The sequence below is a fragment of the Acomys minous genome (genome assembly GCF_964271855.1).
Source record: "Acomys minous genome assembly, chromosome: 7".
In the NCBI taxonomy this organism is placed as follows: Eukaryota; Metazoa; Chordata; class Mammalia; order Rodentia; family Muridae; genus Acomys; species Acomys minous.
Window position 1 is genome coordinate 104,169,813 of NC_140488.1, and position 25,015 is coordinate 104,194,827.

At 45.4% G+C, this 25,015-nt stretch overlaps 2 protein-coding genes across 11 annotated transcripts in view; one reads left to right on the forward strand and one right to left on the reverse strand.

Annotated features, from left to right (window-relative positions):
* The first annotated feature begins 1,528 nt into the window (after nucleotides 1-1,528).
* TRO (trophinin) lies at nucleotides 1,529-12,557 on the forward strand. Of its 7 annotated transcripts, none has more exons than XM_084790203.1 (13): nucleotides 1,529-1,652; nucleotides 2,989-3,058; nucleotides 3,303-4,457; nucleotides 5,112-5,216; nucleotides 5,313-5,376; nucleotides 5,581-5,660; nucleotides 6,062-6,153; nucleotides 6,831-6,910; nucleotides 7,002-7,044; nucleotides 7,447-7,509; nucleotides 7,861-7,975; nucleotides 8,773-8,880; nucleotides 12,337-12,557. In XM_084790203.1, exons 2-13 carry the CDS (start codon nucleotides 3,014-3,016, stop codon nucleotides 12,430-12,432), a joined length of 2,046 nt encoding a protein of 681 aa, XP_084646329.1. In that variant the 5' UTR covers nucleotides 1,529-1,652; nucleotides 2,989-3,013; the 3' UTR covers nucleotides 12,433-12,557. The 7 variants fall into 7 exon arrangements, with proteins under 7 accessions (XP_084646329.1, XP_084646323.1, XP_084646324.1 ...); XM_084790197.1 differs by having other exon boundaries at nucleotides 1,530-1,652; nucleotides 8,773-12,167; XM_084790198.1 differs by having other exon boundaries at nucleotides 1,646-1,783; nucleotides 8,773-12,167.
* A 1,270-nt stretch (nucleotides 12,558-13,827) lies between these two features.
* The window catches only part of PFKFB1 (6-phosphofructo-2-kinase/fructose-2,6-biphosphatase 1), a 42,848-nt gene continuing 31,660 nt past the window's right edge, over nucleotides 13,828-25,015 (reverse strand). For all 4 annotated transcript variants that reach the window (XM_084790220.1, XM_084790218.1, XM_084790219.1 and 1 more), the window contains 6 exons: nucleotides 24,409-24,555; nucleotides 22,411-22,515; nucleotides 18,276-18,405; nucleotides 15,313-15,375; nucleotides 14,480-14,544; nucleotides 13,828-14,149 (listed from right to left, as the gene is read on the reverse strand). In XM_084790220.1, the coding sequence (XP_084646346.1) occupies nucleotides 14,090-14,149; nucleotides 14,480-14,544; nucleotides 15,313-15,375; nucleotides 18,276-18,405; nucleotides 22,411-22,515; nucleotides 24,409-24,555 (570 nt within the window). In that variant the 3' untranslated portion in view covers nucleotides 13,828-14,089. The remainder of the gene's footprint in view (nucleotides 14,150-14,479; nucleotides 14,545-15,312; nucleotides 15,376-18,275; nucleotides 18,406-22,410; nucleotides 22,516-24,408; nucleotides 24,556-25,015) is intronic.

The following is a 25,015-nucleotide window of genomic DNA, read 5'->3' on the forward strand; positions in this document are numbered from 1 at the left end:
TTTTTGTGTATATTAAAGTTCACATTTTGTGATGTATAATCCTATGGGCTTTGACAAATATTCTCCTTAGGTTTTGTGGTTCTACTTAGGATTTGTGCAGGAGAACGCTGCTGCGTGTAGATTTGAGAAGAATGTGTATTCTGCAGCTGCTGGCTGGAATGTTCTGTAGATGCCTGGTAAGTTCATTTCGCCTGAAGTGAAATTCAAGCCCAACCTTTCTTTACTGCTTTTCCATCTGGATAATCCCTACATTGTTGGAAGGTGGGTATTGAAGTCTTTACTATTAATTTACTGTGCTCTATCCTCCATTCCTTATTAACATTTTTATATGGTCTTTTTGAATTATCTCTTACTGTACAGGCTTTTGTTGTTGTTTTGCTTTTTGATACAGGACCTTACTGTATAGCCCTGGCTGGCTTCTGAACTCAAAGAGATCTGTTTCTCTTTGGGATTAAAGGCATGCGCCACCATACTCAGTCTATAATGTCATTCTTTTTATAATGTCTCATTTTAGTTTTTGAATTACTGGCTTTTTTTATCTGACATAATGATCTCTATTCAGTTTGGCATAATTGAATGAAAAAGGTGAATATCACAAAATGTTTCCTGCACTGCGGAATAGTGTGCTTTAGCACAAAAGACAGCCTAAGTCCTTGCCCAGTGCATCAGTCAAAGAAGAACATGAGAAAAAAGGCATGTATATATTTGTATGAATATATATGCATGTATATGTATATATTTTTAATATAGAGTCTCACTGTAGAAGGCTGTACTTGAGTTCAAGATCCTTCAACATCTCCCTCCCAGGTAGTTCTGGAATTACATCAGTGTTTTGTTAAATGCCCACTCGAATATTTTTCAAATAATTTGCTTTTTAAAAGGCATCAATGAAATTATTTTGAGATAAATAGGGATTTTTATTTATAATAAATCGAGTGTGTGTGTTCGAGCATATGTGTGCATGCACATATGTGTTTGTGTGCAAGCAGAGTTGAGAAGACCACCTGTGGGAGTAGGTTTTTTCCGTCCGCCATGTAGGTTCAGGGAATAAAATTCAGGTCCTCAGGCTTGGTGGTAAGTGCTTTTACCCGCCGAGCCATATGACAGGCTCTACTTGATTTTTCTTACGTCTGCTTTAAAAATATATATTTCACATACATTTACTTATTTATTATATATTATTTAAGTATATACGAATAATTTGGGAGCATCCTTAATGTTTAGAGCCTCTAAATATCTTAATCTAGTCCTATTTGAGAGTCAGTAATGAATGTGACACAATCCTCTGTTCTCAGTGTATCACGCCATGTAATTAGTGTTATCGGGACAGGCGTGGGAGCTCTGAGGTCATTCTCTTCAGGAGAAACAGAAAAATCAAACAGAAACAGGGACACAGAATGGGGAGCCGAGAAATGAAATGGAGAATAGGTGTGAATACTGAACAAGAGGTAGTAAACAGAAACGAGGAGCTACGCAGAGGCGATCGGGAAGTCCTTAAGCAGGGAGGGGGCGGGGCGGGCCGGCAGGGACGGAGACCCCCCTCTGGAGGCGGAAAGAGGCAGGACCACTTCCGGCCAGGGGGGCGGGTAACAAGCTCAGACCTGAGGAGAGGCTTGGAGGGAGCAGACGTCCTCTCGGCTCACGAGGGCGAGGTGAGCTGAGGTGGCCAGCTTTGGTAAAGACCCTGCAGGGGCTTCAAGGCTGCGGCTTCGGGGTCACTGGCTTCATACATTAAGGTTTGAAGAAAACCTGCCGGGATTCGGGATCTAGCGACTTCGATGTGGTGGGTTTAGAGGTGCTTGGACCCAATTCTCACGGGGTAAAGGTGGGGGTGCGGATGGGGGTTGGGGGTGGTGGAAGGTCTGGACTCAGATTGGGGATGGAAAGAAGAGACGCAGACCTGGTTGGGACTGTGGAAAGGAAACGTCTAGAAAACGTTCTAGCTGTAGCAAAAAGGGAGGAGGACCGAGTTCGGGAAGGAGGTAAGGGACCCGGATCAAGCTGAAGAAAGGGGGCTGGACCCCGTTTGGGCTACGGAAAGGATGGATCGGATCGGGACCAAGAAAGCAGCAGCAGCAGCAGCAGAATCCTCTTTAAACGGTCAAAAGACCAGTCTCGGAAGGGAGAAAGGGCGGGCTAGGATCCGGTTAGCACTGGTTTGAAAGGGGGAAATGACCTGGGAGGGTTAGGGAGCTGGGAATCAGGAGCGGTATCCCTGTTGGATTTGGGGGTGGGGTATCCATGTTGCAGAAAGGGCGGGGCGGGGCCCTTGCAGACGTGGACTGAGGTGGCGGGGGGATAGTGTCGGCGGAGGCGACTGCGGCGCGGGGGGAGGGGGCTTGCGGAGAGGTGGGAGGTGCGGAGGACTGCGGAACCACTGCCAGGGTGAGTGGCTGACAGGCTGCGCGCGGCCGCAGAGGAAGGGGGAGCGGGGACGGAGGGGGGGGGACGTTGCTAGGGGGGAGAGGGAGGAGGGGGCGGCTCGAAAAGGCCCTGCGGAGTCTGAGCCATTCTTAGGGGAAAAGGTGGACTGAGAAATGGTGTAGTTAAAAGGAAGAGGGGGCGGGTGGGACTGAGATGTTCTGTAGCTTTGAGAGCTGGGGGCATATGTGGAAATGCGATGGTTAGAGATGGTCCTGTCCGCCAAGGCGCATGCGTACTGAGGGCCTTAAGGACCAGGCGCATTTGGGAAACCTGTTATCCTGAGTGTGCGCGGGCGCGCGCTCGTCCCTGCTCTGTGCGCATGCGCACTGTCAGGTTGCGGTGTGGTGGAGGGTATTAAGGTGTAGGTCGTAGAACTGATTTGCCATCTTGGAAGCGAAAGAAGCTGGAGCTCAGAAACCAGGTGCCCTAGGCTTCTAGGTAGGCAAACCCAGAAAGGTTTAGGTTCCAAAATTAGGCAAATTCTTTCACCTTTCAAATTTATCAAGATTTGATGAATCAACCCCTCTTCCTTATCCCCCTCTAACTCAGGCCTATTTTCTTCAGGCTCAGCTATTAGCCTCTCAGAAAGATGGATAGAAGAAATGACTATAGTTATCGGATGCCCACATTCCAGGTGAGACCTCTCTGAATTCTTACCAGGCTATCTGCCCTGCCCTGAATTCACTTACCACCCTGAAGCCCATTACCACTGTGTAGTTCCATAATTCCCTACCTACCCTGTCTCAGTCTTCCTTTGCATGGTGCTCCCTCCCCCTTTCCCCATCCCATTTCAATCAAACCGCTGGGAGGAGGGGCCATTGTAGAGAGGGGTGGTTATAGGGAGGTCTGGTGACCCACAGGATCATAATCCTATGTAGGGCCCTCCGCCTCCCTCTGGGAGCCTAGGGCTTCCTTTCTCTCCAGATGTACAGACTGAGACGACAGAAAAGGACAATGTCCTGATGATGCATACCTTGTTGTCGTCAACCAAGGACGCACCAACTGCCAGCCGACCTAAGAAAAGCAAGACCAAGAAGACTTCTATTAAGGCTATGACTAAGACCACACCCACTCCCCCTCCAGTCCCATCTGCCAATGACATTGCTAGCAACAAGCCTAAAGTAACTCTACAGGCTTTAAACCTACCAATGTTCACCCAGATCAGCCAGGCTTCAGGTACTACTGAGGCAGCCAATGTCCAGGCTTCAGTTACTTCTCAGACCAAGAAAGCCAAGACAAAGAGAGTTACTCCCAAGGTATCCCTAACTGGCAGTGAGGATGTCACTCCACAGCTCACGTCACCCTTACAGGCCCTAAACCTACCAGTTACCCCACCGACTGTCCAGTCTCCAGTTGCCAATGAGTCAGCCAATTCCCTGGCCTTGATAGCTGTCAGCAAACCCAAGAAAGCTTCTAAGGCAAAGAAGGCTGCCAATAAGACTGTACCTAGTGCCGCTGAGATGCCAATGGCTTCGACTACTGCCCACGCAGCCACAACCCAAGGCCAGGCTGCCAAGGAGACAGGTAGTATCCAGGCCACAGCAGCCACTATCCGAACCAGGAAAACTTCCAAAGCTAAAAGGACAACTACTAAGACCACAAATACTGACACTGAATATGTAGAGTCCTCAAATGCCATCGAGGCCTCTAGCAGACAGATTGAGGCCTCAGCTGTAGTTCTAAGGCCCAAAAAGCCCAAGGGGAAGAAGGTTGCCAATAAAGGCTCAAATTCTGCTTCTGAGCTCTCTGAGGCCCCACCTACGATTCAAATGGTAACAAACCATGCCCTGTCGGTCACTGTACGGATCAGGAGAGGGTCTAGGGCTAGAAAGGCTGCCACTAAGACTCGGACAACTGAAAGCCAGGCTCAAGTCACTGACCAAGGAAATCAGGCCAAGATGGCTACCTCTCAGACCAGCATAAGTGCCCTTGAGACTCAGGTTGCTGCTGCTGTCCAGGCCTTGGCAGATGACTATCTGGCTCAGTTGAGTTTAGAGCCCACAACAAGAACCCGGGGCAAGAGGAACCGGAAGGTGAGATCTGGGACATTATTCTTAACTTTGTGCTTCTTTCCCATTCCTATCCTAGGTTGTTAGTTTGTCCTATCAGTGTTTCCTGGACCATTTCACTTCGAGAGAGACTCTGTATGAACAGGCTGTAGGATCTGCTGAGAAGAATGGGCTACAATTTTGTGTTTTCTAGTAGGTCATAGATTGGTAGGGAAATACGTTTGTATATTTAGTCAAGGCCTACTTGTGACTCACTTTGGATTTATAGAATGTTTAACCATGTGCCAAACTTGGTGTCACATACCCAGGTTTTATGTGGCTATCTTGAAAAGAAACTCTTATTAACTGGGGACCCTGAGTCCCAGTTTTACAGATAAGACAATAAAGGCCTAGAATCCATTGACCCATCTCAGGCCTGTAATTAGCTGAGTTTACTGGTAGCCAAAGAAAAGGGGAGAGCCCCAGGCTATGCTCGGCCTTGGTTAGCTTGGGAAGGACATTCTTGCCTAGAAGCCTGTGAAAGATAAGCCTGGGAGTCAGGGTAGCCAGGGTTACAGACCCTCCCCTTTGGAGGGGGAGGGTCTAGGCCCTCTAGGCTCTAGGGGCATTTTCTAGAAGAAACAGCCTTCTCTTTCATTTGGTAACTCCAGACATTGTTTTTCTTCTCCGTTGATAAAGTCTAAGCATCCCAATGGAGAAGAAAGAACTGGCAGTAATTACAGGCGGATTCCGTGGAGCCGGAGGCCTCCCCCACCCCGAGATGTAGCCATTTTGCAGGAAAGGGTAAGAATCTAATCTGCCAAGGTCCTGTTTTTCTGACATTCTTGCAAGCTTTCTGCCACTGTGGAGTGATAACTCCCTCAACTATTCATTTTTTAGGCAAATAAGTTGGTGAAATACCTGCTGGTTAAGGACCAGACAAAGATCCCTATCAAGCGTTCAGGTAGCCTTCTTGAACATTCTTCTCCACTACTCTATTTCCCCATGGCCTGTGGATAATTGTTTACATCCATCACCTCCTCTCTACTGCCTCAGCTGCCACCCTCATATTATACCATTGCTGCCTTGGCCACACAGGGCTGGTAAAGGACCACAGTCACCTGGCCTCTGTACAGTTTAGCATCTCCTGTCTCCTCCTCCTTTGTAGACATGCTGAAGGATGTCATCCAAGAATATGATGAGTATTTCCCAGAGATCATTGAACGAGCAAGCTACGCTCTGGAGAAGGTGAAGGGGCAGCCATGGGGGATGGGTGCACCTACTGTATCACCATCACTGTGTAGAGGAGCACATGGTAGCCTAGGGATGGACCACCACTGACCACACAGCAAGTCACATGGAAACACTGCTAGTACTAAAGCCATGCAGCTTAGTCCTGGCTTCTTTCTGCTGCTGGATACCCCATCACATGTATTGCAGAGGTCACTAATGACAAAGATGTTGTGGATGTCTATCTTATGTATGTTACATGTTTAATGTGTGCTTGGTACTGAACTATATGCTTTATATGCATTTTCTTTCTCACACACAACCCTTACTTAGGGATACAGTGATCTGCAGAATCCCCAACACACTAACTGATATCTGATCTATTTTGAGAACTCACAGGTTATTCTTTTACTTGGCAGATGTTTCGAGTCAATCTGAAGGAAATTGATAAGCAGAGTAGCTTGTATATTCTTATCAGCACTCAGGAGTCCTCTGCGGGCATACTGGGAACGTAAGCTGGGAAAGTGCTAGGGTGGGAACGGGCTTCTGCTTCCAGCCATCCCTCTCTCCATGTCCTCTTAGGAGCGAGGGTCTAAACGCCCCTGTCCAGCTCCCACGTGTGGCTGGATCACTGTGGGCAGTAGTGGGGCCAGAGTGTGACTGAGAGAAGGGTTTCAGAGCCTGGAGTGGGGCACTCCTGCTGTCCGGTTGGCTTTCTTCCCAACAGACTCCCTGGAAATGAGCCTGCTGTTGTTGCTTGTGCCTTCTACCGAGTGCCCGGCCTGGCTGTGGAAGGGCAGCCTCCAGAGGAGGGAGGGGTTTCTGGTGTGGACCATGGTGCCTGAGGGCGGGAGTATCACTAGGGCTCCATCTGGGAATTTGGGGCTTTGGGAGAGAAAGAGTGGCTCCTGTTGACTGAATGCCCACATGGCCTAGGTTGACAGCATTCTTCCCTATCCTAACCCTAGGTGTGGGGTAGGGTAGCAAGTGGTTTCCTGTTTCCGGGATTGGAGTTTGGCTCTAGAGTGAAAGCACCTTGCCTCGGGCCATAGATAGCTGGGACTGAAGAGCGGGCGGAAGTCTTTGTATCTGAGGAATCTGGGAGAGGCTGACCTAGTGAGTTCCGTAGGCCTTGAGCTATAGATGGGTTCTGGACACAAACTTTCTCTTTGTCCTGTTACTTCCTAGGACCAAGGACACACCTAAGCTGGGTCTCCTCATGGTGATTCTGAGCGTCATTTTCATGAATGGCAACAAGGCCAGTGAGGGTGAGTGGCTGAGCATGCAGTTGACTAGGTGGCTGTTGTGTGAATTCCAGGTGCTCATTTTCTGTCTTTGTCTCCTTGCCTCCTTTTGCAGCTGTCATCTGGGAGGTGCTGCGCAAGTTGGGGCTGCGCCCTGGGTATGATTGGGCTCTCTCAACACTTGCTGTCCGTGTTGTCTTTTGGCAAGAGAGGACGGTCCCAGGATTGCTTCAGCCTGGTGGTCTGGTGGAGCATGCATGGGGGCAGGGATGGCGGGTTTCTTACCTGGCTGAATGTCAAAATGGTTCTGAACTCTGCTTCTTTTCTCCTTTATGTCTTCTGTCTGTTCTGAGATGAGGTGTGAGGTGGACCTTCAGGCATCCCTGACAGCGCCATCAGGCCTCCACTGATTTTTTTCTAGTGGCCTCTATGCTCACTACTCACTTCACTTCGCTGAGACGGCCTCATTGGCTCTAGACTGTGTTCCATCTGGGAAAGACCTCTGCCTTCATCTGCGTAGTTCTGGTCGGTATTCACTGATTCTTTTTTTCCTTTGCTAGGGTAAGACATTCCCTTTTTGGAGAAGTGAGGAAACTCATCACAGATGAATTCGTGAAGCAGAAGTAAGTAGTGCTCAAGGCTTTGTGGCATCCTGTGTCCTAGACCAGAGTTCTGTCTAAAATTCCTGTGGCCAAGCCCTGTTAGAACCCTTGCAATGGGGTGTACTCAGAGCAGGGCCCCGCAAATGGCCAGTCTATTAACAACACACCGACAAGAACCTAGAGGTTAGTCTTCATAGGAGACAAAACCCATCTGACTTCTGTATAAGGATTGCTAATAGCTACTTTGCATGGACCCATGCATGGGAATGAATCTGGATCTGGACAGCCTTTGTTTGGAGGAGATTGTTTCAGCCTAGTCGTTAAACAGTACTTTTGCTTGTTTAGAAGCAAGTTTCATTTCCTTTCTCTAAGATACCTGGAATACAAGAGGGTCCCCAACAGCAGACCACCCGAATATGAATTCTTCTGGGGCCTGAGGTCTTACCACGAGACGAGCAAGATGAAAGTCCTGAAATTTGCATGCAAGGTAATGAACTTCCTGAGCTTGGCACTTTAAGGGAATGGGATGCTCCTGGCTGAGGCAGGTTATGTGCAGTGATAGTTGTGGGACAACAAATGGTTTGTGTATAAATATATAAAGCCTCATCAATGTCCCGGATATATACAAGATATGTATCTTTCATTGGCTAGTTATTTTCATATATTGTATTAGTCGATTCAGGCTGCTATTATAAAATATTATTAACTGGATGGCTTAAAATACAGAACTTGATGTACTCACAGTTTTGGAGATAAAAACTCTAGGATAACATCCAGTACAGTCAATTTCTGGTATAGGCTCTCTTTCTGACTTGCAGATGCTACTTTGTCTCCATCTTCATTCACATAGCATAGAACAAGCCCGAGTTCATTTTCACGTCTCTTCTTATAAGGACACTAATCCTATTTGATCAAGGCCTCACCCATTTCACAAAAGTTATACCCATGAAAGGCCATGTCTGTGAATACAGTTTGATTAGTGATTGGGTATTCAACCTAAGACTTTTGGGGAAACACACTCAATCCAGCATGCTTAGTCTCTTATCATTTCCCATATTACAAATGGGGACATTTGAGCTCAGTGCTATAAAGTAACTTGTCCAAGGATGTAACTCGGGTGCCTAACTTAGCAGAGCTGAAGTTTGAAATCCAAACTGACCCATTAGAACTCTAGAACTTTTCTACTTATCACTATTAGTTTTGTGTGGATCCCATAATGGGTGTTTTGCACATACCTCTTAAGGGCTATTTTTCTTACAATAATAATTACAATTTCCATTTTAGGTACAGAAGAAGGATCCCAAAGACTGGGCTGCTCAGTACCGAGAGGCAGTTGAGATGGAAGTTCAGGCTGCAGCTGTGGCTGTGGCTGAGGCTGAGGCCAGGGCTGAGGCAAGAGCCCAGATGGGGATTGGCGAGGAAGCTGTGGCTGGGCCCTGGAATTGGGATGACATGGATATTGACTGCCTAACAAGGGAAGAGTTGGGTGATGATGCACAGGCCTGGAACAGATTTTCCTTTGAAATTGAATCCAGACCCGAAGACAATGCAGATCCCACTACTAATGTCAACTTCAACCAAGGAGCTAGCACCAGAAATAGCTTCAGTGACGGTGCTAGTATTAGCTTTGGTGGACTAACCAACCCCAGTAATGGCTTTGGTGGCATACCCAATTCCAATGGTGGCTTTGGTGGCAGAAATGGCATTACCTTTGGTAGTGTACCCAGCACCTCTGCCAACTTCAGCAGTGCAGCGAGCATTAGCTTTGGTGACACACCCAATACGAGCACTAGTTTCAGTGGCGGAGCCAGCATTAGCTTCAGTGGCACACCCAGTACAACTGCCACTTTCTGCAACACAGCAAGCATTAGCTTTGGTGGTGCACCCAGCACCAGCACTAGTTTCAGCAGTGGAGCCAGCATTAGCTTTGGTGGTGCACCCAGCACCAGCACTAGTTTCAGCAGCACAGCCAGCATTAGCTTTGGTGGGGCACCCAGCACTAACACTAGTTTCAGCAGCACAGCCAGCATTAGCTTTGGTGGGGCACCCAGCATGAGCAGTAGTTTCGGTGGTGGATCCAGCATTAGCTTTGGTGGTGCTCCTACCACTAGTACCAGTTTCAGTGGTGGAGCCAGTATTAGTTTTGGTGGTGCACCTTGTACCAGTGCCAGTTTTGATGGTGGAGCCAGCAGTGGCTTTGGAGGCACACTTAACAGTACCACAGCTAGCTTTAGTGGTGCACTCAGCACAAGCACCAGTTTTGGCAGTGTACCCACCACAAGCACTGTCTTCAGTGGTGCAGTTAGCACCACCACTGGCTTTGGAGGCACACTTAGTACCAGTGTCTGCTTTGGTAGCTCTCCCAGCTCAGGTGCCGGCTTTGGAGGCACACTCAGTACCAGTATCTGCTTTGGTGGTTCTCCTAGCCCCAATACTGGTTTTGGTGGTACACTCAGCACCAGTGTTTCCTTTGGTGCTTCTTCTAGCACCAGCTCTGACTTTGGTGGCACACTAAGCACTAGTGTGAGCTTTGGTGCCTCTTCTGGCACCAGTGCTGGCTTTGGCGGTACACTCAACAGCAGCACCAGCTTTGGTGGTGCCATTAGCACCAGCACTGGCTTTGGCAGTGCACTCAACAGCAGTGCCAGCTTTGGTGGTGCCATAAGTACAGGCTTTGGTGGTGCACTCAATAGCAGTGCTAGCTTTGGTGGTGCCATCAACACCAGTGCTGGCTTCAGCAGTGCACTCAACAGCAGTGCCAGCTTTGGTGGTGCCATCAATACCAGTTCTGGCTTTGGCAGTGCACTCAGCAGCAGTGCCAGCTTTGGTGGTGTACTCAATGGTAATGCTGGCTTTGGCGGTGCTATCAGCACCAGTGCCAGCTTTGGTGGTGCACTCAATAGCAATGCTGGCTTTGGCAGTGCCATCAGCACCAGTGCCAGCTTTAGTGGTGCACTCAATGGTAGTGCCAGCTTTGGCGGTGCCATCAGTACAAGTGCAAGCTTTGGTGGTACACTGAATAACAGTGCTGCCTTTGGCGGTGCCATCAACACCAGTGCCAGCTTTGGTGGTACGCTCAATAACGGTGCTGGCTTTGGCGGTGCCATCAACACCAGTGCCAGCTTTGGTGGTGCGCTCAATAACGGTGCTGGCTTTGGTGGTGCCATTAGCACCAGTGCCAGCTTTGGTGGTACGCTCAATAATGGTGCTGGCTTTGGTGGTGCCATCAGTACGAGTGCCAGCTTTGGTGGTGCGCTTAATAACGGTGCTGGCTTTGGCGGTGCCATCAGCACCAGTGCCAGCTTTGGTGGTGCGCTTAATAACAGTGCTGGCTTTGGCGGTGCCGTCAGCACCAGTGCCAGCTTTGGTGGTGCCATCAGCACCAGTGCCAGCTTTGGTGGTGCGCTCAATAACGGTGCTGGCTTCGGTGGTGCCATTAGCACCAGTGCCAGCTTTGGCGGTGCAATCAGCACCAGTCCTGATTTTGGTGGTGCATTTGGTAACAGTGTTGGCTTTGGTGGGGCACTTAGTACTACTGACTTTGGTAGTACTCATAGCAACAGCATTAGCTTTGGCAGTGCTCCCACTACCAGTGTCAGCTTTGGTGGTTCTCACAGCACGAACCTCTGTTTTGGTGGAGCACCCAGCACCAGCCTCTGCTTTGGCAGTGCATCTAACACCAACCTATGCTTTGGAGGCTCTTCCAGCACCAACTCCTTTAGTGGTGCTACCAGTGCCAGTTTCAGCGAGGGGCACAGCACCAGTGCCATTTTCAGTTTTGGGAATGGGCTAAGTACCAGTGCTGGTTTTGGAAATGGTTTGGGCACCAGTGCTGGCTTTGCCAGTAGCCTAGGTACCAGCACTGGCTTTGGTGGAAGCTTAGGCCCCAGTGCTAGCTTCAATGGTGATCTGGGAACCAGCACTGGCTTTGGTGGGGGACTAGGCACCAGCACTGATTTTGGTGGGGGACTAAGTCCTAATGCTGACTTCAATGGGGGATTGGGTACCAGTGCAGGCTTTGATGGTGGACTAAGCACTAGCACTGATTTTGGTGGTGGATTGGGCACTAGCGCTGGCTTTGGTGATGGACTGGGCAGTAGTACTGGCTTTGGTGGTGGACTGGTTACCAGTGATGGCTTTACTGGTGACCTGGGTACCAATACAGGTTTTGGTGGCACACTTGGCACTGGTGCAGGCTTTAGTGTAAGCCTCAGCACTGGCGATGGCTTTGGCAGTGGGCCTAATGCCAGCTTCGACAGAGGACTGAATACCATCATTGGCTTTGGCAGTGATTCCAACACCAGCAGTGGCTTTAATGGTGAACCTATCACCAGCTCCAGCTTCAGCAATGGACCCAGTTCTATTGTTGGCTTTAGTGGTGGACCAAGCACTGGTGCTGGTTTCTGCAGTGGACCAAGCACTGGTGGCTTTGGTGGTGGACCAAGTACAGGAGCTGGCTTCGGCGGACCAAGCACTGGAGGTGGCTTTGGAGGACCAAGCGCTGCAGCTGGCTTTGGTAATGGACTGAGTACCAGTTCTGGCTTTGGTGGTGGACTGAGCAGCAGTGCTGGCTTTGGTGGTGGACTGAGCACGAATGCTGGATTCAACGGTGGACCAAGCACTGGTACTGGCTTTGGTGGTGGAACCTGTGGCTTCTCCTACAGCTAGTGAAGTTTCAGGTAACTGCAACATTCCCATAGCCAGAACCCATGGGGAGAACTGTAATAGCTAGGAGACACTGGAAGAAACCCTAAGATAGGAGGGCCAAGTGAAAAGACCAAGACAAGAAAGTAAATGTGAGCAAATGGGCTTTCTGCTAGTCTCTGGGTATTCTGCTTTGTTTTTCAGGTCTGTTCCCCATGTTTACAGATAAGGCTAACTACAGCAGTACTTCCCCTGGAGCCAATGTGCAGCTTTGGAATCGTCGTCCACACAGCAGCCTAAGCAGCTACTACCCATCAGCTGAGTGAAACACTATGAAAAAAAAATCTGCTGTTCCTGCTTTGTGTTTGCTTCTTGTGTTGTTGTCATATTTTGGTATCAGAGTAACATTAAATTTGCCAAAGGAACCTGAGTTTATTCCATCCTTTAATATGGCTAGATGGGATGTTTTGGGGTTTACAGAACAGCTAGAGTTCAATGTAGCTTTTGGGGGACTGTGGGGCTCCAGCTAAAAGATAGGTATTTCTCAGGGTCAGAGAGCTCTGGGAAAAGTGTGGTAGGCCAAAGGATAATGCTTGAGCATATGGAAGGGGGAAGCCTGAGGTACAGGGCAAACAGAAAGAGCTATGGATAGTAAATTCACCTTAGTTTTGGGTAGTTGTGTCAGAATATAGGAATAAGGGAAGGAACCAGGAGTTGACACGAGCAAGAAGACATTGAAAAATCAGTATGGAATGTAGGGCCAGAGCCAATGGAGAGGCTGGGGATTGATATGGAAGAGTTAGGGATTGACTGAGATGGTGGAAAGGGACAGGGTGCCAGAAAATACAAGGTGACCCTGACTTTTGAACAGGATTTAAGGGTAGCTGTAGAAGTGGATAAATATATGTGTTTCAAGCAGCACTCTACAAGCCCAGTAGGTCCCAGAGGGGAAAAAGCTGTGGATGATTCAAGGCTTGCATCTTCCTGGGTGGCTGTGATGAGAGGAATAGGGGACAAAGACAGCAAGATTATGAGCCTGTTTATCACAGGGACACTAGCACATGCCCTATAATGGTTAGTGTATGGGCAGTGGCTGAATACATAGGTTCAAATTGGTTAGGGATGGAAGAATATTAAACTAATGAACTAGGCGAAAATGGAGGGCTCAAAAGGAGCATACTGATAAACGAGGGCAGGTGCTGTTCACTAAGAAAATAGCACATAGATGCCTATTGTGTGGAGGCAGGTGCTAAAGTCTTAAGCATGATACAGTTTTATGGACTCATGGGAAGTTTTCCATTAATAAGTTAGCTCAGAGAGAGGATGCCACAAATAAAATCAGATAACCACTAAAGTTGAGGAAGTCACAGCCCAGGGAGGGTGCTGATGGCATCATAAACATAGGCAATGAGATTACTGAGAATGGTAGCAAGAGTTGGAGGAGCCCGAAGCCCAAGTACTGCATTCTTCTCTGAGTGTAATGATGAACCTTGACTACCAGGGCACAAAACCAACAGGAACTCACAAGGACCTGTCTTTTCCATCTTTGAGGGTGCTACCCCAGGACTCTCCCACCTCAGATGTCCTCACCCATTCTTCACCAACAGCACCAGAGTTGGGTTAGAATTGAGATCTTGAAAACAATGGGTGAAGGCCTTATAACCCCTCCCTGTCCTATAGGTAGGAAGAAACGTCTTTATTCATCAGAGAATAGTTATTTTTTATTTATCAGAGAATAGTTATTTTAAAAGAACTTTATCCATCATTAGGTAGGCTCTTAGGAATTGAGACCTGTTTGGGAACTGCTGCGGACTTCTTCACTGGAGGTAGGGCGCTCTCAGGCCAATGCCAGAGTTTGCATAGGGAGAACAAGGGCAGCAGTTCCTACAGGCAGAAGGCAATGAGGACAGACAGTCTTCATTACTTGGAAGAGGCTCAGTAATGGGCCGGAAAAGGCTCAGTAATGGGCCGGGACAGTGTCCAGGGCTTCTTCAGGTTCGCGGGTGATGTCCACATTCTAAAGAAAGAACCCAGGGTTAGTATGAAGCATAGGGCCCTAGTCCCTGACCTGTCTCTTGTTCTCACTGCCAGGCATCCCTCTTTCAGCAGGGCATGGGTCCTGGCCCTCTTCTTAGGCATGCCTGGGGAGGCAGCCTGAGGCCTATTTGGCAGGGACTGTTACAGCCCCGAGTCTCTGGGCCTGGACTGTGGTTCTTGCCAATTCTGAGTTCTGGTTAATTTGAAACATCTGGGATGCCTGGGGCAGGAGACAGCCTTTCCATGTGGGAGAGTACTTTCAGCATGTACCTGGTTAACAGCTATCTTGGGTACAGAGCATCCCACCTACCTCAGGCTTGTCCCGGTGTGTGTTCACAGCCTCCACATTCAGGTAGATGGACTCCAATCTGCAGCCTTAGAAAGAACAAGTCTTATGTCCATAAATGCTCAGAGGCTCAGGTCATCCCTAAGGTATCATAGTCCCCTTTCCCACCATCACTGCCCACACCCAGGAGATGGTCTCTGGGACCTCCCCCAACTCTTGTGACCTATAGACAGCGATGGAATCTATGTATGATGCACAGAGTGCTATGGATCCTCTAAGCCATGGTAGGTGGAAGCGTCCTGGACTGCAGTACTCAAACCTAGGCAAGGTGTATTTAGAAGACAATTATAGCCATACCAGAGCTGATTCCTGGGAAGGTCTATAGAACCCGAAGAAAGGCCCAGGGCTGGCAGAGGAGCACCACTGTTCAATGGTCGCCCCTTCCTTTAAACTACAGGGTTCAGCAAGCCCTTTTATCCTGTTCACACCCTGGACTACCCTTTTCCTGCTTATGAAGCTTTCACAGTTAACTATGACCCAGTGGTGTCTAAACTGTCCAGAATGTTCTTGGAGCTCTTTCTGCAATATTGCCCCAATCTATAATTTTCCTGAGGTCTCTGATGGGGACACCTCTGCCTCAACACAAATAGAACAATGCTCTGTACTCAGTGTCCAGGCTCCAGATTTGGATACTAACCTAGTTACATCTTGTTATCCTACTGTCACCAGCCCCACCTTTATCAGGACATCCTGCCAGCCATCTAGGGAACCTCACCGAGGAGCCTTCTAGTGGGATGGGTAGAAGCAGTCCCCTGGCTTGTATGTGCCTTTCCATAGATGAAAGTGGGAGTACTTACCATAAGCCACAGGTGTGAGTTTGAGCACTGTGTGCAGAGGACACTTGAGATAGGGCAGCTCATCTGGAAAAGAGGAAGCAGCAGCCCTGAGAGATGTGCCACATCTGGACTGGTTGGGTACTTCTACCTCTGCTTCCTACTTGGGCCCCAGCACAGACGTACACATGGTATTCGCTACAGTGATATGTAGTTGTGAGAGAAAGATAAACAGGGCTAAATAGAGCAACACAAGCTGCCTGGGAACAGGGACAAGACAGCCTTAGGAAAGGTGGACAGAGTGAACCCCCCATAGCAGGGCTAGCTACGCACCAAGGGGCCTCAATTCTTGACTCTCAGAATCAGCAGGAGATGAAATCAAGCCTCCCTCCTACCCCAGGCCAAGTTTCCATAGACCCCCTACAACAGCCTCTACTCCACGAGGGTTCACAATTCTGAAACCTTCCTATGTGCCACTTGCATGGCAGAGGCACATGTGGCATTTGACTATTCCTACAGTCTTCTCAGCTCAGGCAGCAAGTTCTCATCCCTGTCTCCCTCCTCCACCAACCCCCCACCAACCCCCCCCCCCCCCGTGTGCGCGCATGCGTGCTTCTTACAATTTGTTTATGGACAAGACCTGATTGATTGATTCACTGGTTTTTACTGGTTTCCTTTATTGACGATCATGCAGAAAGTGACTCTGAACATTTATGTACAATTTCCTATTTAGACCAGTGTTTCTACTTGTCAGACAGACTGAGAGGGGTGATCTAGCTCATTCCATAGATAAGGAAATAGGCTTCAAGGGAAAACATACCATGGCTTGGGAGTGGCAGCCTGGGGCCTCAAATTTAGGGTAATCTGAAGATAAGATACCTATTCTGCCCTTGCAGTCTATAGCTGCCACCATGGACGAATTTAGAGTTCTGGGGATGTACACCTTTCTAGGCATTTTATCCTGATAGCCACCTCACCATTATCCAGGCTGCAATAATATCCACACCTTCCTTATTTAGCTGGAATGCTATCACATGTAATGACTTCTTGTCCCTTGGGTTAACTGTAGGCTTTGAAGGCATGCCAACATCCTCCCAACATCCTGATATATCAGGATGGGGCATTTTCCTGAAAATTTATTCTGTTCCTCTTCACTGTCAATTATAATCAAGCTCTGGGCCAATGGTGTGTGTGTGTGTGTGTGTGTGTGTGTGTGTGTGTGTGTGTGTGTGTGTGTGTGTATGTGTGTGTGTGTGTGTGTGTGTGTGTGAGAGTGACCATACTGTACCCTCATGATGCTCTGGGTCCTGTCCACTGTCACTTTCCATATGAAGAAACAGAGTCAGAGAACAGAAGTAACTTATCTAAAGTCTCTGAGCCAGCTCTGCCATGGTTATTCCTCTCTCTGGCCCTCAATGTGCTCATTTTAGAAACCAAGGTTAGATTGGGTACAATCTGAAGGTGTCATAGCCCCGTGGTTCTGTGGGTATGTACTCTAATTCACAGAATTTCTCTGGGCTTTCTTCCACCACTCTCCTGAATAATGAAACAGAACCACCTGTCTAACCCTGTGTAGACTCTCCCGGCAAGTTCTGAGCAGCTACAATGGTCTCTGTGTGAAAGAGGTAAGAAATGGAGACATAAGGAAGGAACTACAATGCTCCTGTATATTTGACACGGGAGGGCCTCTGGGATTAACTCTCATCTCGTGAATTTGGGGAAGTCACTTTGCTGCTCTGAGCCTTAGTTTTCTCAACTGAGCAATGGGAATATACCCTGCCTCACACTCAAAAAACAATGCTCTAAAAAGCAGAAATGTGAACATATCAGAATTCTAAGACTGAAAGAATCTCCATCACACATTCCATTACCTATTTCAACTGAGAACACTGGAGACCAGGTAGAGAGAGAATATGACTTATCCAATGTCAAGTTCTCAAGCTCCCCGGTTCTAGTCTTGAATTATTCCATACTTTATATATTCTTTATTTTGAAATTAGCATAATGAAATTGACTCAAGAGTTCAGGACACTGTAGGCATTAATTAGTATGTAACATGGTTTCTAAACACCTTCAAAATATCCTGGAAATTCCAACATTTCAGTATCCACATTAGAAATGGACTGTCATATGAAGGTGGTGCCAGGCCACCTAAGAAGTAGATGTAGTATATATAGTCTTTGTATACATGCATATAGCAGTATATGAAGTCTGTGTATATATAATGTATGGTAACATATGTAGTATATGTGTGTATGTGTCTGTACTGAAAGTCTGTATTTATACATATGGCAATATATGAAGTCTTGGTGTGTATACACACACACACACACACACACACACACACACACACACACACACACACAAAGCAGTATATAAAGCCTGCATATATAAGCAAGACAGCATAGAATAAGTAGTCTGTGTATATATACATATATATGTATTGCAGTATATAAAGTGTATATTCATACTTTTATAAATACAAGGTCTAGATATTTTTAAAAGATAAAGTACTACTTAAAAATACATTATAGACATTGCTATTTTGAAGAAATTATTTCTATAACAAGGCACAGGTTTCACTATCAGCTGAAACTAGTGTGCTTCAGAGATCTACTGGGTCAGTAGTTGTAGCTGTAACAGACTGTTTATGATGGCTTTCAATATGCAGATTCTGCAGATTAGCTAAAGTAATACTAATAATGGCAATTATAACCCATATAATGCATCATACATTATAGGCTTTTAACGTGTTTGTTTCAACTGTATCATTAATTGTCTCCATTTTCTAGTTGAGAAAGCAGGCTGTGGGGCAATAACAGTGCCTCTTGAAGGTAGCAAAGATGTCTGCAACAAGTTTGAACCTAGATATCCTTATTTTTAAATATTGTACATTGAACCATAAGATACAAATTTCTAATTGTTAGGATCAGAATCTCAAAATCATATCCAGGTCTTCATAGTAGGAACAGACAGGAGGGTGTTACCTGAACTTTTATCCAGGAAGTATGCCAGAAGGCACCGCATGACAGCCTGGTGACAGATGACAAGTACATTTTCTTGCCGTTCTAGCTCCATTATAACTGGCTCAAGACGCTGAACCAGATCCTCATAGGACTAAAGAAAAGATAAATCATTGGTAAGAATGGGGGTATGGAAGCATATTCACCAAGAGAAGAAAACTTGGTCAGGAAGCAGAATTGCTGACCCAACAGTATGACTAGGCAGATCACTTGTTTCTCAGGACTTTACTTTCTCATCTGATAAATGAACCAATCAATAAGTGTGGGCTAAAAGACAATATGACCCCCACTATAAAATATTGACTTAACTGTACAACTGGCACTTCAAAAAATTCTGGTCTGTAGTATTCTAAAATTAAAAGCTAAACCAAAGAGAAAGAAAGAAAGAAAGAAAGAAAGAAAGAAAGAAAGAAAGAAAGAAAGAAAGAAAGAAAGAAAGAAAAGAGAAAAGAATAAATGGGTATAGATGCCACAGTTACCCTGGGACATTTGGCAGTATCATTAATCAAGGAGACAGGGTTTCAAAAAACTTACAAAAATAGAAGTTAAACTAGGAGTTGGGACTCAACATAAATGTGAGACACATCTTTACACCCTCCCTGGGAGTTTAAAATCCACAGGAAAAAGGGAAACAGCAAGAAAATGTATCTGCCTCTCTTTGATTCTGGTGGGAAAATATGAAAAACTTCCTGTAAAAATTTATTTTAAAAGGCTGATGGTATAAAGGACATGTAGAAAGGCTTGTATGTGCACCTCAGACCCAGAAAGAAGCAAAGAAAGCAAGAGAGAAGGAAGCAAAGAAAGAAAGAGGGGATAAAGGAGTGGAAGGATGTCAAAGAGAGAGGAGGAAAAATAGAAAATGGGGGGAGGGAGGGGACTAAAGAAATGTAGGAGAAAAGTGGAGGAGAGAGTGGGGAGGAGAAGAAAGAAAGGAGGAGAAAAGAGGAGAGGAAAAGAGAGGGGACGAGGTGGGCAGGGGAAATCAAGTAATATATACACATAGAAGAGTGAAGTTTAAAGCCAACAAAGATATAAAGACTTTCCAGTTACCTAATGAGCAAAAGAAACTGAAAAATTTCTTAGCCACAGTGCAAACAAAAAGACAATGAGAGAAGTATCTTTAAAGTGCTGAGAAAACAACTGTCAACTGAGAAATTTATATTCAACCATTTATTATCAAGGATTGAGGACACACCCACAGGCTAGTTTTGGATAAAAGGAAGGGTGAAAGTACTACTGACATATTTTTAGTAGAGAAACTTCTAGAACAAGGTAGGAAAAAATGGAACTTGAGATAGAAGCAAAATGATCAAAGGATCAGTAAACAGTTAAATGAATCATAAAGTAATATAACAAGGACAATGACAGTAATAGTTCATTTAGGGGTTAAGGTTGAAGCCACATGAAAATATAAAACAACACGTTAAATTAGGAGAGGAAGTTAGCAAAGTTTGAAAGATCCTATATTAATTAGGGTGCGGAATGGCAGGGTCATTGATTTTAGATCTTGTCAGTCATATATATTAAAATACGAAATGTTCCTATTCTAGTTCCCCTTTGTCTCTCCATAATTCTATGTTCTATTTCCTTTTTCTTGGGGAGGGGTATGAGAAAGCAGGGTAAAAGAGGGAATATGGGGAGACACGACTAACACTCAAGGCCTTTGAAAAACTACATGTACACCTACTACCACAGAAGCTTCTTAAAATATATACACATATGAAGGGAATTCAAGTGAAATCACCATATCATAAAGGAGACAATTTCCCAATTAGACATCTTATGTTACCAAGTAAAACTTCCCATCCCAGAAATGGGGCTCACAACTGGACAATGTGTGAGAGTGAGAGATTTTGGAACATGCAGTCCTAAACAGGATTCTTTCATCAAACCCTTCCCCTCCAGGCTCAGGGATCTTATGTTGAAGAGGAGGTAGAAAGATTGTAAGAGCCAGGGGTGATGTATGACTCCCAGGAAACAGTGTCTCCCAGATACCACAGGGCTGATAACAAATAAGAGACACTGACAGCATGTACAAGACCTACATAGATTCAAACCAGACAGGGTCCCAGCACTGAGAGAGGGAAGTGGACATGGGTTCCCGCCCCTAATCAAGAAGCTATTTGCAATTAATACCCACTGGAGAAGGGAAAATCAATTTTCTCCAATGGATTGTCAGTGCATATCAAGCACATTTCAGGGCAGACCCCAAGACTCTATACTCAAGAGTAGCTGGCCAATACAAGATGAACTCCATGTTTTTATTTTTGTTTGTTTTGTGTGTATGAGCTTTTTGTTTTGTTTTGGGATTTCTGTCTTACTGGTTTTAGTTTTCGGTTTTTATGTTTTTGTGAATTTTTAAAGGTATAGAGAGGGAGGGAGGGAGAGAGAGGGACAGAGAGAGGGAGAGAGAGGGACAGAGAGAGGGAGAGGGAGAAGGGAGGGAGAAAATGGATAAACAACATAAAGTTAGGCAAGTAGGGAGGTAGAGAGGATCATGGAGAGGTTGGGGGAAGGGAAACATAATAAAATATATTGTATAAAAACACTTAATTAAAAAGAAAGAGAATGGAGAGGAGGCACGAGGGTGGGACTGGGAGGAGGGGAGGGAGCGGCTGGGATCAGGCTGTAAAGTGATTAATTTTAAAAAAGGAAATATAAAAAGTTAAATGTTCAAGATGACTGTATAACACAATACACAACACACTATTGTGAGTGATTGTAAAGTACAATATTTTGACCTCATACCCTTAGTGGGATATCTTCAAAAACAGAAAGAACCATGATGAGTTTTTTAAGTTAAGCGTAACCTCCACAAGAATCTGGAAACAGATTATAACACATAGTGATGAAAAACTCACTCCTGAGGAAAGCAAGAGAAAAATAAAGTAAGCATAGAAAGTTCAAGACAATAGAAATAAATGTTACAAAGTCAGTAATACCAATAAAAATATATGTACCAAGCTTAGCATTCAAAAGTCATATCTTGGTTTGGATTAAAAACAACAAAATCCAACTATAAACTGCTTATAAGAAACAAATAAAACAAAAGTACTAAGAAAAGTTGAAAGTGAGTAAATAAAGGTCAACTCAACAAATGGTTAGAAGCCAACATGTAGAGCTAGATTTGTGTTAGAATACATTTTAGGTAAATAGCATTAGTAAGAAAAAAAGTTTAGTCACTCTTATTAAAAAATAAGTAATTCAGTGAGAAGACAACATTGCTTTTAATTTGTATGCCTCTAATAACATAGTCTAAAAATGTATAAAGGAAATGAGAACAAATTAACATTGACTTTATAAAGTCCGTTCTGATGATGAAGATGAAAATATTAAGGTGATTTGTGACTGAACATAACATCTACTGTTTTATATTCCAGCAGTCCATATTTTCATGGGGTTTTTGGATCAGAAATGGAGTATGACTAATAAATACATTAAAATGCAGAACTGGCTAAGTAGAGGCTGGATTGAAAGCAATAAGCATTCATCTCATATAGAGACAGGAAAATTATAGTCTGGTAGCCAAGAAGTTGATTAAACTAATAGCTTTTGTTCTTTGGAATGATGCCACCTACGGAGAGAGCCTGGAGCATTAGGCAAATTGGCAACAGCATATTATAGAATTAGAGTATATTGAGGTATTTCAAGTTGTCCAGTAAGGAAATGACAAATACAAGGCATCGGATAAAGTTCTTCTACAAGTACGCAGCGCCTATAAGCAGGCAAATATGTAGCTTTTACAAAAGAAGAGGAGCAGGTTCTAGGACCTGCTCTGCTCCCCAGGATTCCCATGGCGAAAGGAAAGAACCAAGTCCCATGGCTTGCTCTCTAACCCTCACAAGCACACTGGCCATGGCATGCATGCACTCACACACTGAGTGAGTGAGTGAGTGAGTGACTGACTGACTGAATATTTTTTAAAAGAAGAGGAACTGCTTGCCTACAGCTAAGGACCAGATGATCATGTACCTTGATGGATGGTAGCTACTGAAAACATGCTTCGTCTTGTTTCTGAAGCTCTTTAAGAAATTCTGGCTGTTGGAATGAGGCTACAGGGGAGGAGGCCTAGGAGTTAGGCCATCCCTTCAAACTTTACCTCTCCCTTGGGATAGCGGTAGCGATATTTATCCTGGTCCCGTAGTGCAAATTCTTCAGGGTAGTGTTCCTGTATCTCTTCATAGGTCATCTCCTCACAGACACCCTGTAAAAAAGTATTTGTGAACAATATACTCAACAGTGGAATCAGTTTAGGTACCAATGAATCGTATACCTGGGTTCCTGTTACTGTAACTCTTGGGTTATACCTGTTGCCTGGGTGTGTATGGGTTTGTGAGATATGTGGCTCATGTGTGTGAGGACAAACGCATGGGTGTGTTCAGACTGAGTAAATGGTATGTTCCTATGATTCCCCCAATAGTTCTGGATGTGTACACTTTATATATAGGTACATGTTATTATAAATACGTAGAAATAAGGACTTGGTACTGTGTTTGTAGGCATGTGCAGTGCAGTGCTTATGTGTACTTAAGATATGTTCAAAGCCTTGTGTTTGTGGGTACAGTGCATATCTTGTTATGCATATGTAGTGCACTTGTATTCTGTGTGCATGTACAGGCTGTCTAAGCATGTGAGACCATGCCCATGTGGGTGAGTCTGTGGTATGTGTCCTCTTGATGTGTGTCGGTGGCATATATCCATGAAAGTGTGCATTCTGAATTATGTTCCTGCTATATATCTGTATTTGTATGCCTGTCTGAGGTCTGTGAATCTGGAATAATATGTATGAAGCTATGTATTAGTGCTGTATATATGTCACTAGCTTGCTCACTTGTGTTCATATGAAATGCATATATGTATATGATGGGTATACGTTTGTTTCTAGATGCATGTGCATATATGGTGCAGGCAGGATTAGCAGAAGAGTTCTGTAACTGTGAAGTGAATATGCGCGCGCACACACACACACACACACACACACACACACACACACACACACTCACACACACTTGTGGCAGGTGTCAGGAACGCTATGTGCAGTAATGCTCTCCCATTGTGTAGCCTTTCTGGCCTGCCCCTATTTTAGTATTGCTGGGAAAAATGTATCTACAGGTACAAAAACTAGTAAATTTTTAATGGTTTCAGAGTGGGTCTGAGAAGATAAATTCTTAGAGCTTCCTAGTCTACGGAAAATCTCCACAGGCAAGGCTGCTGTTTCTGACATTTCCTTCAAAGTGTGAGAGTTTCAATTAAACCCTGCTTGTTTGGTGCTCATGGTCACCAGACTCTGGCTGTTGTCTTTTTGGTCTATCTGCCAGGCTTCCTTCATGGACAAGGAATAGAACACTTGGAATTTACAAACAGCTCTACAGTGTCAGGCTTTCTGAACAGACATTGCTCACAGGAGAGAAAGAGCACAAAGATCCTTTTAGACTGCTCTCAATCTTCTATTCTGAGGCTTATTGTGAGGCTTTTGCCTGTGGAGATGCCCAGTGCCTTCTTGTTTTCATTCTAGGCGACCTACTTAACCTTGCTGAGTATTATCCTCCTCATCTGCAATATGTAAAAAGTAACAACTACCTTATACAAGTTGTCTAGTTTGGTTTCTCTTCCTGTTATAAACCACAACCAAAAGCATCTTGGGTAGGAAACGGTTTATTTCAGTTGACCCTTCTACATGATAGCTCATCATTAAGAAGTCAGGAGAGGAAGTCAGGCAGGAACAGCAGCAAGAACCATGGAAGAAATATGATTACTAGCTTCCTCTCAGGCTCACATTAAGACAGCTTTCTTACTCAGCCCAGATATACCTGCCTATGGATGGTACTATCCACAGTGAACTGGTCCCATATATAAATTTAATATTGTGAAAATGACCCATAGACATTCCTATAGGGCAATCCTTGGATTGCCTGGCCCTCGCAAGATGTCCATGACACAGAATATTCTTATATGTAGTTGGCTAACAAACAACAAACAACAAACAAAAACCACAAAAAGATCTGATGGACTAATTAAGTTCCCTGGAGTAGAGGTAACCCATGAGATAGAATTTCCCCGTCTCTACATGCCACGACATTAACCCTTTCCATCTTACCGCATCAATCTCATTCAGGGCCTTCCACTGCTCATAGGGAACACCCAGGGCCTCAGCTGTCTGAATGGTCCTCTTCATGTGGCTAGTCCACACCTTCAGAGATCTGATGCCTTGAGACTTAATGAAGTTGGCCAAAGCATAGGCATACTAGAGGTACAAAGGAGAGGAAGGAAACAAAAAGAGGGGTGAGAAAGGTAAGACCAAGGGAGGAATAAGAACATGTTCAAATCTCTTGTGGATGGCAAAGTACTAATGGACAAGCAAGGAAATGGGGATTAAATTTATATAAAGATAAACCTGGGACTATAGCTCAGAGGTAGAGCACCTGCCTAACAGATATTGAGGTGCTGGGTTCTACTTCTAGTACTACAAAAAAATTACATAAAGACTCACTCTTGAGAAGGTGAGATACAGACAAGCTGATGTTCCCAAAGGCCAACAACAATCCATTTCCCTGGGATGAGAAGTGGATAGGGAGGACTTCCTGGGGGACTAAATCTTGGAGCAGGAGCTGAGTCTTGGAAGGTAATAGAGAGAGAAAGAAGAGGCAGTAGGTTGGGGACCATGTGGTTTCTCAAAAGGGGAAGGGGACAATGTCAAAACAGCC

What these genes read in the sequence shown, in the direction of transcription:
- TRO (XM_084790197.1), top strand. Translation starts at nt 3,014, where the DNA reads ATGGATAGAAGAAATGACTATAGTTATCGGATGCCCACATTCCAG. An exon ending in GGGGCAAGAGGAACCGGAAG is followed by an intron (nt 4,458 to 5,111) that starts GTGAGATCTGGG and finishes CCGTTGATAAAG; the next exon opens with TCTAAGCATCCCAATGGAGA. An exon ending in CAAGCTACGCTCTGGAGAAG is followed by an intron (nt 5,661 to 6,061) that starts GTGAAGGGGCAG and finishes TTTACTTGGCAG; the next exon opens with ATGTTTCGAGTCAATCTGAA.